The sequence below is a fragment of the Danaus plexippus genome (genome assembly GCF_018135715.1).
Source record: "Danaus plexippus chromosome 13 unlocalized genomic scaffold, MEX_DaPlex mxdp_15, whole genome shotgun sequence".
Taxonomy (NCBI): Eukaryota; Metazoa; Arthropoda; class Insecta; order Lepidoptera; family Nymphalidae; genus Danaus; species Danaus plexippus.
Genome location: NW_026869849.1, coordinates 3716422 through 3731226, shown reverse-complemented (window position 1 = coordinate 3731226; position 14805 = coordinate 3716422). Strand labels below are relative to the sequence as shown.

Below are 14805 nucleotides of genomic sequence, written 5' to 3'. Positions count from 1 at the left end.
GGTGAATCCATGGTATACTGAGAAGTTTCGTCGCTTAAAAATAAAACACAAAGCACTATTTAAATACTTTTATTAATCTTATTGATATGACTTTTAATTTGATTTAGAAGAAATAAAAAATATTATACCGTTGTATAGATACAAAATTGAGTTTGGAAATGTTAATACAGAAATAATACTTATAAAATGACCAAGCATTTATATCTTACAAGATAATGATTCCCTGAAACATTTTATTTTGTCTAATACTAAATTACTTTTACAATAAAAAATATACACTTAGATCTAAAGTAAATCAAAAATGTCATTACGGTAAAGTAACATCGAAAAAAAAAAAACAAATACATATATGGCAGTGTGATTTTACGTAGCGGATTATAGAAAATAGGTTTTATATAAATCTCGAATCCATAGACAACACATTCAAATTGTCCATAGATAAAGTTAAAACGTCTAATCATAAAAAAAAAACATTATTTAAGATTAACTTTGTGATACGAACGTTGGAGCTGGAAAAGAAAAAAATAAGAAAAGTAATAAAAATCGAACAATACACATCATCTAACAACAACACGTTAAAATTGTTCAGCTAAAGACACTACTACTGTTAGGCGATCAATGTTTAAACATTAAAATTACATATGTATATCTAAAAATATCAATCCATCTGACTTTGACGTGTAAACTTTAATTAATATAATTACCGTACCGTAACTAAGTACTGTAATACATTATTATATATTTTCTAACAAACATGTAACCTGGTTATGCACACAATAAACAGGTTTCAATACAGCAGAAAAGATAGAAGATGCTCTAGAGCTCAATGCAGAATCCTGATTAAGATTAACTTACATTTTATATAATATCTTTACAAATAAATCACAAAAAAATATCTTTAAATTATTATAAATGCGAATTGTTTAGATTTCGGAATTAAAGCCATAAACGAGAACACCTGAGAAGCTGCAATTGAATAACCCCAGGATACCGCCATCAACTCAATGCTTCAGCGCTCGGTGTTTTAAACATAAGCGTTTATCAAACGTTAATACTAACTTTATAATAGATTCATTTCAATTAGTCTTCAATTCGCGAAAGCGACAAGATATTTGCATTGATAAAAAATAAATAACTATTAGGAAAATATCATAAGAAATAAGGTTCAATTCCAAAAAACATTATCATAAGAAAAACATCTAACCGATATAAAAAAGTCGTCAAATCCATATTTGTAATGTCGACAAAAGTTTCTGGCGATAGAAATGTTAACCGTCAACATTAAATTTTATAATTCATAGCCCGCAATGTTCGCGTCTCGTTTGCAAAGTACATTCACACGTAACACTAATTGTGCATAACACTGTATCGAGTCCGCCCCGGGCCTCGCCCGCGCCTGCTGCCTCCCGCGCCACGCCACGACACGCCACGACACGCCACGCCACACCACGCATCGCCACGCGCGCCACACTCGCCACACTTGCCCCTACCGCACGCTCCCCCCAGCCCGCCCCACGGATAATGCACACTGACTACACTTAACATATTTACAACTAGGACGAGTAACATAAAGCGAATAAATAAGCGACGCTCTTTGGAACGGATTACATTCGAGGTACGCGAGTACGAGTTACGTGAATGTGACCCGAACAACAAACGACGCCTCGGACATCTTACAACTAAATAAACAAACAAACATTAGTTATATATAATATGGCCGAGACTATTCTCACTCACATACATCATTTTTATCTTTACGCCTGCCGGCTGATGAGATTCCCAAAAGTTTTATATATACTTTCTCATTATGTGAGATACAATTTTGAGCATTTGTTTCAAGTAATATATTCATAAAAATATATTCAAATCGTTAACGTTGCACTTAAACTAAAATTCAATAAATTAACTAACCACAACAGAATTGTAATAAAAAGTGAATGTTAGAATACTTCAACTAAAAGGTCCCGATAATAACGAACGATGTTCGAGAGTAGTACACTATCCGAGCGGAATCTTCTCGCAGGTCACACGACCTGCGTCAGGGAAATATCGCTTCCACAGCCACACAAAGCACATATCAACAATCAAAAAGCCAAGACCGTCCGAAGAAACTTATTCTAGAATCTACTCCGTCCAAATCCTAACTCATACGATCGTATCCGAACTCATACGATCGCAGCCGAACTCATACGCTCGTATGCGGAAGCATACGAGCGTACATGAACGCATACGAACCGCACCATACACTAGGCTTCATGAGATCGTGTGTGTGTATGTGTGTGTGTTTGTGTGTGTGTATGGAGACGCGGTGTGTGTGTGTGTCTAGCGCGCTCACGGCACGAGGTCGGGCAGGCGCCCGCGGCCCTAGGGGCGCCCACCACCTTCCCCGCTCACCACCTGCGACCAACACGATACAACTGACACACTAAGCAATATACAGACACACTTGTTTGATGTTTATTAGCGATGTGCCGTACTTATAATGTTTATAACGTATATACGATATGGTTTTACCCTAAACTTTATAGATTATTTTGTTGAAATCTCTGTATAAGGATCTTATAACCAGATAATGAGGTAAAATAACCCACAATAAAAACCGACACCAAAAACCGATATCCGGCACAGCACTAATATAATACGTATGAATGGGAACAATCATTTCAAACATTGTATAATATAATAATTTAGTGCATTCATACAGGAACTGATATCTGATCGGAAACGGCTTTAACTATAAAGCAATGATAATAAGAGTTTTGCTAATAACTGAGAAGACTAAGTATAAGCCTTGATGAATTCCTCATTAACACGTCTGCTTGCACATTTAAAGCCAAAAAGCGCTTGACAGAAACCCATAAAGCAAATTTGCCTTCATTAATTAAGTATTATTTAGTAGGGGCCTTTATAATAACTCACTTTTCGCTCCTTGTAGTAGAGCTCCTCGCTCTCCTTATCACAAAGCAGAAGTACAACTGCTCCGAAAAGAAAGATGGCGGCTCCCCAACCCACGCCGTAAGCCCAACCGAATTCCCATACCGATCTGTTACCTGTAATGTATAAAAAAATAATGAAGTACATAAAAATACATGTGCTCAAATCTGAACAGAATAAAATATGTTGGTATTGAGCTAAAAGTAAATTACAACTCAAATAATCAATTCTTTCTATAATGTGTGAGGGTGTGTGCGTGTCCCGTGTGCGCGTGTGTGTTTATTATTAATGTCTCTAATATTCGTTAATCAAATATTACACGTGATTTAATTTATTGAGGAAACCTCGTTGATGTCACCATCTCTCCATTACGACGTTAAATATTTTGAACAATCAACTGAATACTAATATAGAGATGACAAAGCTTAATTAAGAAAACGATCGGGACAGGGTAAACTAAACAAAAACTAATTTTACTTATTTATTTGACTTAAACTGTAACTTTTTGTTTCCTGATTTAATTAAATAATTAATATAAAATATATATCGTAGCAAAAAGAAAAACCTTCACATACTTACCGAGATTCAACTCAGCAGCGAAACAGACCGGGTATATTACCAGGGCTATCAAAATGCACATCACTGAAACACATACATACACGTTATACGTATAAAATGACATACACACACATACATAGACAACTTATACATATAACACACACATACGTGAACAAAAGAAGGGTACAATGTCATGAACACTATTCAAAATCAAAGAGCGTATCGAACGACTAGGTTCTATTACACTATAGAAGTAATAAGACACTATGTACATACATATATGATACTATTATATTATATGGTTTATAAAAATATCAAATAATAGCTTACGTGCGAGGGACATGGCGAGAACAGCGAAACGGTAATACCGAAACTTGGTACGGTGATCAGCTGATCGAAGACCTAGACCTGTCAGAAGAGCGCCGCAGACGTCCGCTGCTAGTGTGGCCACACACAGACCAGCCGCAGCCCTTGTAGACGAAAAAGTTTAAACATGAACTCTACCGCTATACAATAGTTATTTAATACAAAGAAACATCGCAAATAACATGTGATAATCGGTGATAATGAGACCACTCATAATTTAAGAATAGCTTTAATACATAATTATAAACATTGTGAGACTTTCAGTTGGATAAAATGTTAAGTAGTCAGAGAATACGTTCGTCGTTGACATAAAATATTTTGTATAGAGCCGCAAGGTAAGGTTTATGTTATGTAATTCCGGGTCAAGGTATATTGGTTCGGGCAAGGCAGTTTACCGCATTCGTCCACACCCAGGTTAAATACATGAAAAAAACAAAGACCTCTAGCGGGTACCGATATAGTAATGACTTAAGGTCAATATAATATGGACATACAAATAAAAATATATTGTCCGTACTATGTGTTGAAAGTCTTTAATAGCAATGAACATTTGAACCACAAGTCTTATATATTTTCTATTCTTTATATTATAGATATTAAATGGACTAAAAGAAATACAGGTGAAGCAAGCTGTAAGTAATCGATCTAGCAATAAATGACGTAATATTAAAAGATAACATATCTGATGAATTGTATAACAAATATAATAATAATACATTGTGATCAAATTTCCACTATAATGTTTATTTGGTTCAAGAAATAAATAAATTATCGTACGACCAAAGAACATCATATATCAATTAATTGCAATTAAATATGTAATTCAAATGCAATGTCTGAATCTTTTTTGTGATATGAAATTGAAAGTTGACTTTGAGCTAAGTGTTAATATCGAAAAACTCCTAATAAAGAAGACCATTTTATTTTTAAGAGCAATAATGTACGCGTAATATCAGTATTGGACTCACTTAATATATGGCGCCGGTCTGGCGGCGTAGCATCCTGGTTGCGCTGTTATATCGAAGGGCAGCGGTGTTGGAGCAGCGGGGTCTATGCAGTGCATGAAGAGACCCTGCCTCCAGCCGGCCGCCATCAACCAGTCAGCGGACGCCAGACCCAAAACCATCAGAATCACCACTAATAAACCACATATTAGAGCGATCACCTGAAACGTTATATGACAGTTTGTCTTATTTATTATTGTATTGTAGTTTTTATTCGATACAAATCACGATGAATCACGTTATAGACGCTTTACATCAAATAATCAGTACTGAATATAAAGCTAAGTAGTCACAACTTAAGGTAAAGCTATGTGGTCACTGCTTAACGTAAATTTATTAATTATTATTTATCATCATCGTAATATGTCAAAACATTAAGCTAGAGATAGTTTCCTCAAGATTATTAATCCACAAAAATATAACAATGTAGACTTGGATACGTAAAGAAAACATGTCGTCTCGCACATACCCAAAAGATTAAAACCTATTTATCATCAAAGTAATCTAATTATAAATTGTTCCTTGAAAAAAAAATTACAAAGACGTTTTAACTTTGTAACAAGGAAACTACTTATGAACCCATGTGCCTCATAGAATCTAGTATGCATAATTAATGATTATTCTATACAGAAATCGATTCTAATATATTATTTAAAATATGTCGTTTATAAAACAACGTCGTTTGTTATAGAAAATACAACATTCTTAACATATATACTTTGTTAAGAAAAATATATTTCATACAGAGTTCCTACTATAATAACAAAAAAAATGTACCTTTGTTATTTCACTAATATATATTATACATAACATCTCTAACTACTTCGCTGGAATAATGTTCGTCATCAATCAGGCTCGCTATTTGTAATAAGCCAGAGTGGAACTAGCAATTACAAAATTTTACGCGCAGCTGAGACAAAAGCTAGGGTATGAAAAAACTTGGAAAGTGAGAAGCTCTAATGTCTCGAGGAGAGGCGGGGTGCTTGGGGGACAGAATCGATCGACCCCTCGGGCGAGAACTTACACCCATCAGCTGTTACAAGTCAAACGTCTAGAGACCCGTCACGTACTTACTTTCCATCATAGTGCGTTATACCCACACATACATTTACAATTCAATACACACTCTGTATTCAATACAACAATACAATAGTATCTAATAAGACATGTATAAATAAACGTATACCTACAAATTATTGCCATAATTATCACTTTAATTATGTAGTAATTCAGAAACAGTTCCGTGTGAGCTTTCAACTGAGAGCAGAAGTAAAGGCGGGATCTGATTGTTATTATTTTTTTTCAAACAAAGGCATGCTATGAATGTTCCTGCAATTTTCCGCCCCCCGGCTACGAAACTGAGATCGTCAACATACATAGTCAACAAACGCTAGCTTTCACATAAAGATTTTAAACGATGACGAAGTTGGTTTAAAATTCCCAACATTATGTATATGCTATGTACATATATATGCGTGTGTTTGTATAAACAAACAATGGGCATTTGATTTGTAACAATTGGAGCGATAGCATCTATTGTTTAATGTACAGGAAACATCTGTTCAACATTAAGGAGGAATTCAATCATTAAATCGTAAATTGAGTACACTGGTTAGGGTCTAACTTTCGAACACGTGTCCTGATATATGAGGGTCATGTGAAAGAAATTCATGTCGCATAAGTAAATCGATATCGCGCCCTCCACAAACTTTCATCATACCAATTGAAAACATCGGATATTGGATGCTGTATAAAGGAACGTTCCCTTCACATTTCTCTTTACACATATTTTCATAGCTTCTTAGAAGTCTTGCAACTTTGTCTTTGAGCACCGAAGTAAGAACCAGAAAGTATGAATGAAGCTTTAAAATTCTGTTAATTATTTCTTTCAAAGTAATTTTCTTTGTTATTTTTTTAACAAAAATATTTTATGTTCGAATAATAAGGAACAAATAAAGTAAGACATTGCTCTAACAAAGATACTTTCAAACTACCGTATTCGTCATAATAGTGAATCGAAAACAAGTAGATAATCAAAATAACATATAAATATAAAAATATAAAATATCTGTCATTATATAACAAGATCGATGCCTACACTTTTATAAATGACTCCAATTTTAATTAGATTGTAAAATCCATGTGTACCTAAATTTCAAGGTACTCGTAAGTTACTGTTAAGAGATATTTTACCTTCAAAATTAAAGTCACCAATGTGCGAGTACACACACTTAACTTTCTCCTTGTTAATAAAAACATTTTTCTTAAAGAAATAAAAATCCAAAAACAATATGTAATTTTTATATGAAAATACGAATATTATACAGTTTTTAGACACTAAAACATCTCGACAAGGATCTTCACAAGCTTTTAATTAATCAATTATATTACGTTACTTAGTAAATAAAAATACTTTTAAAGAAATATGACATTTCTATACAAAGAAATTTATGTATTTTTGCACCAACGTCCTTAGAGACTTATATTTTTTTTATATTTCAGACATAAACACACCCTGGGTCCTTTTAAGTGATTTTAAAGATAGGTACTTATGGTTCATATCATAACACTGAAACATTGTTTCTAGCAAAATATTATATACATTTATATTGACACATATATTAAAAAAAAAAAGTGGTCGTAAAAGAATTGTCAATTACAAAGAATTCCTTAGAATAAATTGAGGAGTTTTTTTGTTGGACTAAGGGATTCTGGTGAGTGAGTTACTTAAAATATTAAACAACTAAATTAAAATAATTCATTTCGACTGCCTTTGTTTTTTGTACATTTTTCTTAATGTAAGCACCAAAATTGATTTTTTTTTTTGCAGTCCATAGTAATGTCGAAGAATTCATCCTATAGGAGAGGAACAAAACTTTCTTTTCAACAAATGCACAAACAATGTTATTCTAAACAATAAGTTATGTCATATTTATTTGAAATCATAGAGGCAATTTAATCAAAAACTTCAATTTTATTCCTATAGCAGCTTGCAATATTTGGCAAACAGGAAATTGATTCAATTTCCAAAACCAATTGTGGTTTATAGGATAACTTAAGTTTTCCTATAAACGTACCTCGTTGTGCCTAAGACATATTAAAGGTAAATATTTATGACATTCCTCTGTTTTAAAATCATATCCTATAGAAGAATTCTGTACACTGTTCTACATATTGTTTGTCATACTCGGTGGTTATCTGTATATTTGGCTTCTCAGACCCAAAATATTTCCAAACGTTTGGTTTCAGTATATCCCATGTCTTGAGTCACCCTGTAACGTCTAACCTGTGCTATCTGATTGGCGGGCATGTCGTCTTGTTCAGCGAACTCCGGCGGCGGCGGCAGTACGGGCGGCAGGGCGCGCGGGTGCGAGCGCCCCCCCGCGCCGGCTCCCGCGCGCCCTGACATCACACACTTGACGAGATCTGATACCACGCACTAACAACGCATACCGCGGATCTACGCGACTCGCAGAATGATTTTACTTTTATATATAATATTTCAAAATTTGAAATTATTGCACCTTTTTCTCACCGCGTCAGTGATATTATCGATCAAAGTATAATTTGCTGTTTAAGAAGATGTCATTTATTACAAAGTTTGTTATTGAAAAGAATAGACGAAACAAAAAAAAATGCTAAATGTCCAATTACTATAGCAAAAACTACAATCTACATTAAACAATGTCATATAATTTGTCTTAAAACTGACCAAGTCCTAAGATACAACTCTTAAATTATACTTAACATCTACTTGAGTGTCATTAATAATTAATATTCAGTACGGAACCAAACTTTTTTGGGAATTTCGTAAATTTGACTGCGTGTATCACTATATCAAAAAAAAATCGAAGATAAGGCAACATCAAAAATAACTGCATTATCATTATATTTTATCACTAATACTACAAGCGAAATTACTGGCGTGCAAATATATGAAAGTTTTCTTGAGTTACATAAAACAAATGTTATACAAAAAAAATATTTTAAACACGTATAATAAAAAATATTGCGTAGTTCATTTCGAACGGAAACTCGCAATATTCGCGTGATTGTGAACTCTTAGAATTGGGTCAGATCATAGAGTAAAAGCAAAAGAGGATAACGATGTTCACGTATTTATGGAAAAAAAAAACTAGGCCAGCACCATACAGCTACAGGAGCACTCGAGTCTGACGACTTCATTAAATGCTTCACGTACGCTAAGATAGAAATCTAAATCTATTTCACTTACATCGTGATTTGAAGACGTCAATTAAATAAAAAGTGAAAACATTCTTATTTTACTCTTTATTTTAATAATGAAGAAAACTTATTGATCTTTCCAATCAACAATAACCGTTTTACATCCAGTTATTCCGATTTGTGTCAATTGTAATAGAAGAAAAGTTACTAATTTTGCTTACATTTGACTTACACACAATAAAAAAATTATAATTTCATACAAACAATCCATAACATTTGTTTCATTTCTAAAATATAAATATTATTTACTTTAATATGTAAACAGAATAATATATCACATACAAAATGCATATACAAGTTAAATATTTAGATGAAACGTAACAAAGGAGAAAAAATAAACGACAAATGAAACAGAAACTGGCTTCGTTACAATAAACACAGGAAACAAGCACAAATAAAACATTCCAATGCTGGAAGAAAGTAAAACTGACAAGCATCCGCTATTTAAAGACACGTATTTTATGTGAACGAAAATAAATTAACACCAACGAAATAACCGAATTGAGGCACAACATATCTTTATTATAAGTGTTTCATATATATATTTATTTATAAACTAGTAAGCGACACCTGGTCTGTCTCGTTGATATATCGATAATTCAATACATAGGTGGCATGAATAAAATCTGTGTCAAGAGAATTAGAGTAATTAGGCCAAAATCTGACGTTGAATTATAATTCCCACATCATTAACTGGACAAAGGAATCCACCTTGGAGGCAATCGCTTAAAATTATATGAAAGCTTTTATTTATATTGAAATTAAAGAAATGTAAAGCTTATTATTTGATTAAATTTTTGGGTCTAGCTAGCGAGTTTTGCGCATTGAGTCGCGCCGACTTCAAATTTACTCCAATACCTTATGGGAACGGTCACACAGTGATTATCTAACAATTTATTAGTCAAGAAATGTAGATATCATGTGATATTTTATAATTTGTTTTGGATGTAAATAAGTGACGGATAGGGCGGCACTTGAATTGGGCGGCTGAACCGGGCGGTGCGACGCCTGACGCGATACTGCCGCCCGTCGGAGCACTGCTGCCCGCCCTTCGCCTCAGATCCGCCACCCCCCTATCCCGCGCCAACAAAACGCATATAACGGAAACACGTTTATTAGCCAGAACGCTACTCAAATTCGATCCCACTACACCGAACCACGCTTAGCACTTTACCATACAAAGCTTTAATTTCTGTGTAACTTAAATGAAACTATGTATATACATAAAGCAATATCAACAGCATCTAATCTCTGTGTCCCATTATTCACACCTGAGTTATTTGTAAGGGCGTCAGGTTTGGCTGTCGGCGAGATGATTCTTCTGAACGCTGACCGCACACCTTTGTAAGTGCTCGGAAATGACGCGAACAATCGGATCTAGCTGGAAGTTTAAACCATTTACTGGATTTTTTAGCTCCAAAAGTAGTAACCATTCGATCAGCTGGTTTTGTTGTATTGTAAACTATCTTCGGACTTTCAATTTCGTCAGCGTTTGGTGCTATACGATATTTAGTTCCAGCCATCACCTTCCTTATTCCATATGCAGAACGATTACTTGAAGAGTCCTCGTATTGTTCTACTTTAGGTCCTGGACTGATTGATTTCAGTGGTAACGACGGCGAGTAAGTATATAAATGACTATCTCTCCTTAGCAGGCCCCTAATCCGACTTAGAATAGTAGGAGGTGGGTCAGTATTCGTTCCTACAGTACACATTCGTACCGGCACATCGCTGTCTATGGGTACAGTGGTGGAAACATATGGTCGAGACGTTAGCGATGAACAACGTCGTCTTGGTGACAACTCTTCATTCTGATACAGTTCCTGCTGGTAGGCGAGTTGCAAGGTACTGATGTTTAAACGTTCCTGAGGTGGCCATAATTCCCTTGTGGGGGGGACAGGAGAGGGTCGCTCTCCAATAATACGACGAGCGAGCTCTGCCGGCTGCCACAGCTGCCACAAAGAACCCGCTGACAGACTGCCGTTCGTTTGCATCACGATACTGATGAATACTAACGGTGCAAAACTCGGAAGCAAGTAGACTAATCCAATACTCGGCTTTTTGCACTTGTCAGTTTTCATGGATAAAACAGAATATCAACAACAATGGTCTTTAATTGAATTTAGTTGGCAGCATAGGCAGTTCAACTAAGGATATTCCACTCTTCGCGACTTGAAAATTGCTTTAAAACTTTTTAATTACACAATTATTGATCATGAGTTATTCCAGCTCTAAAGCTAACTGAACATAAAATTTTGTTCATATTGGTAAATTTCTTTTAAAATTATGGAACAAAAAAATAAATATATGTATGTGTCTCATTAATACATTTCTACTGTTTTTACATAACCAACCAAATAAATGGGTGTCAACAATTATTTTTAAATACTAATGTATTGAATGAAATAGAAGCTAAAAATCAGGTTAAGATGTTATCACCGAATAGGGTATAGAATGATCTAAATGTAAGACCTACAAGTCAGACAAAATTAACTCAATAATTGAAGGCAGGACCATAAATTTTAATGAGATATTCAAATAATTTTTTTTCCTCTAAGATATCCAATGAAATACAAGGTCATTTGAAGGGACTGGTGAAGAGTACATCACAATGATTTGGTACAATGAGGTTAGAAAACATTGAAATTATTTACTGGAAACAAAAAGACAAAGTACTATCACAGGATCAATTCAAGCATCCAAATATTATATATTAAAAATTCTATAACTTCAAACTCATACCTACACAAGGATGATTATTAGAAGCAAATTTTTTTATTAACATTATTGTGTTTTTATTTAATTATATATTTTATCTTTATTTGGAATGAGAAATTTGAGGTAGAATAATAAATTGGTAGGAAGTGGCTAAAGCAACCTTGAGACCTCACAAAATGTATCACAGAAGAAATTGTTTGTATATTCAGTGCCCTAAAACCCCTAGTGGTTAGCTTCATAATTAACAACTATCAAATAACCACAGTCCTAAGTCAATTAAATTCCCAAAAAAAAATATTTTGTTTTGTTAGCTTCTGATATATATGAGTTCATGAGCTGCCAGTTAACCGTCAGAATTAAAGACACAAAGAAGAGGCATACAATAATAAAGGTTAAAAAAAATTATACAAATATCTGTAAAACATACAGAAAATATTTTAAATGTAAGCATAAATACCATTTATCTTTCAAAAGTGTGGTAAAGACAGTACAGAAACATCATTTTGGAACTAACCAGCCTTTTGATCTTTTCTGATTATATATATTATGAATTTTGAGGCTCCCAAAGCTTACTCTAACATACATGTTTTCTTTCATAAATCTTCACATATTTTGATATTAATGTAGATTGTTGAATGGGAAAGGGGAAAAATTAAGTATACTAAATGTTCCCCATAGACTACATTGGTTTGACAATGCAAACTTGTGATAATGATTACTGAATGACTAAATCGATACTCACACTACTACTACTTTAATAGTTATCTGTTTTGACAAACTACCAAAACAAACAAATAACTATTGACAAACTATGCAATTAAAACTGCTGATATTTTAACAATACACTATGAATGATAAGTAATCATTCATTCATAAATTTCCACAAATACAAGTTATGTACAAAAAATTTAATATTATCATAGTCACACATGTAATTTAAATATTTGATGTATGTATATATATATACCAAAACATATATTTTTTTTAATTTAGTTACATAAAAATAACATATAAAAGTCAGAATTAATTTTCAATCAAAAATCTTGGGACATCTATAACTTTAAGAACAACAAATAATTTATTATGAAGTGCTTACCTTGAGAGGTCTTGTTATGGTCACGGTTTCAATCATAGTTGTGGAAGCCATTTTTGTTTCACCTATAAAAATAATATAACATTTTAATTTATATACTTAATCTTTTTTTCAAACAGCTTTAAAGATTTAAATGTATTTAGTAGCCCTGCGAAGATATTTGGCAAGAATTCTATTAATGTTATTGATAGGATATGTTTAAATAAAACAAATATTTTCAGATTTACTACCCGTTTTTTATTATTTCAACTACATAGTCCCAACGTTTTGGTTACCTTGCAGCAAGTTTTTTTTTATATGACAGGGGGCAAACAAGCAGGCAAACGGGCAAAGAGTGATCATGGACAGACGAGATGGAAATTAACCGAAATTATTTTTTGGTTGCTGCAAAAATAACTAAAATGTTGGGAGTATGTAGTTAATATGATAAAGAAATGCATAAATTAAAGAATATTCGTGTTATTTAAATTAATACTTACAAAAGTCTTTGATCTAATCATAGGAAATGTTATTTTCCTTTTGTTTACATTTCTAATATATTAGAATCCAGACAATTATTGAAATTAAACATTTTACTAGTATTTGAATAGAGAAATGAGAGATATATTTTGTATATGCAGCTAATATATATATAATATTGGTGAAGCAAAGTCAGCCAAGCTAGCAGCTAGATAAGTAGAAAAAAGAAAATGACTAAATGGAACTAGTTACTCATACCTAATATTATTTCAAACACAAACAAAGCTAAAAAATATATCTCATTTATTGTTGATAAGATTAAGAAAAAGTAAGGTAATATTTATAACAACTATCATTCAAAAAATTACTAAAGCTAAGGAGCTACATCATAAATTTAAATTAATCATATAATTGTTTCCTGTGTTTAAATATATACATAAGATGAAATATAATATATATCATTAGTGTGTTTTTAAATACGGAATTTATAAGTAAATGTAAAATATTATCAACTTGCACAAAAACATTAAATTCTGTATTTCTTGTCATCATATGTGTGTCACTGATCTACATTCACTAAGATTATGACTCACACTTTACTTTTTACATTTAAATCTTGAAGTTTATGTTAAATGCTCTTAAAAGATTCTTTTTTTTAATTTATCAGATAATGTATTTTATTCATTGCTCAAATATAATCACTTTATTTTAACTTAAACGTATAGTTATTTTAGTTATTATTTGTAATCAACAAATGATTTAAAACTTATGTAGAGTTACTATAACATGAATTGTAACAATAAAGAACAAAAGGGTAAATAGTTGATGCAAGTACATGTTAATTCCACACTTTACTTACATATGATTTGAGAACCTTCACACAAAATACGATTTAATTACTCACAGCAACATTCACAGGTATTATTATAATATTATAGCTTTATTTTTAACAATAGATACGATTTCTTTCGTTTAATCAATACAAACAATACACAATTTCTGCGATTACCTTTGTGACACTAACTAGAAGTCTAAAACCTAAATGTATGTCTATCATTTAGAAAACTCTATGGTCTTTTACCCATGAACACACTAGCCTTATTAAAATGAATTATTATATTTTCTTTTTCAAATTTATTCCATATATTTTTCAGCAAGTAACCTAATTAACTTGTTCTTAAAAAATAATGAAAATAAAAAATAAATGTAAGTAAATAAAAAAATTTTTGTTGCTAGTTTTCATGTAAGTACCTTAATTCCTTAAAAGGAATAGTAATCGTTTTTAGATATAGCTCAGTTTATCCTTTGAAATCCTTAAATCTTTCTCATTCTCCCACCAAATTTAATGCCCCCTTTTTTATTGCGTTTTATGTAAGTACTTTTTAATTTAAATAAGCAATTTAAAAAACTCGTGTAAACTATTCGTCC

General features: G+C 32.5%; 1 protein-coding gene across 4 annotated transcripts; it reads right to left on the bottom strand.

Annotated features, from left to right (window-relative positions):
* Positions 1–54: 54 nt before the first annotated feature.
* LOC116769966 (transmembrane protein 47) lies at positions 55–14409 on the bottom strand. 4 transcript variants are annotated; one of them, XM_032661206.2, is made up of 7 exons: positions 14237–14409; positions 12922–12983; positions 4827–5023; positions 3823–3962; positions 3514–3576; positions 2920–3050; positions 55–509 (listed from the first exon to the last, which is right to left on the bottom strand). In XM_032661206.2, exons 2-7 carry the CDS (start codon positions 12970–12972, stop codon positions 474–476), a joined length of 618 nt encoding a protein of 205 aa, XP_032517097.1. In that variant the 5' UTR covers positions 12973–12983; positions 14237–14409; the 3' UTR covers positions 55–473. The 4 variants fall into 4 exon arrangements, 3 of the variants coding, with proteins under 3 accessions (XP_032517097.1, XP_061383735.1, XP_061383736.1); XM_061527751.1 differs by lacking the exons at positions 12922–12983; positions 14237–14409 and adding exons at positions 8149–8432; positions 9966–10360; XM_061527752.1 differs by lacking the exons at positions 12922–12983; positions 14237–14409 and adding exons at positions 8149–8432; positions 9966–10358 and having other exon boundaries at positions 55–2397.
* Between the last annotated feature and the right edge of the window lie 396 nt (positions 14410–14805).

Excerpts from the sequence above, each read along its gene's own strand:
- LOC116769966 (XM_061527751.1), bottom strand. The coding sequence starts at position 8,271 with ATGTCAGGGCGCGCGGGAGCCGGCGCGGGGGGGCGCTCGCACCCGCGC. Across the intron at positions 3,963-4,826 it reads AGACCGGCGCCATATATTAA|GGCTGCGGCTGGTCTGTGTG; the intron begins GTGAGTCCAATA and ends TTCGTCTACAAG. Across the intron at positions 510-2,919 it reads TCTACTACAAGGAGCGAAAA|CTCCAACGTTCGTATCACAA; the intron begins GTGAGTTATTAT and ends TTTCTTTTCCAG.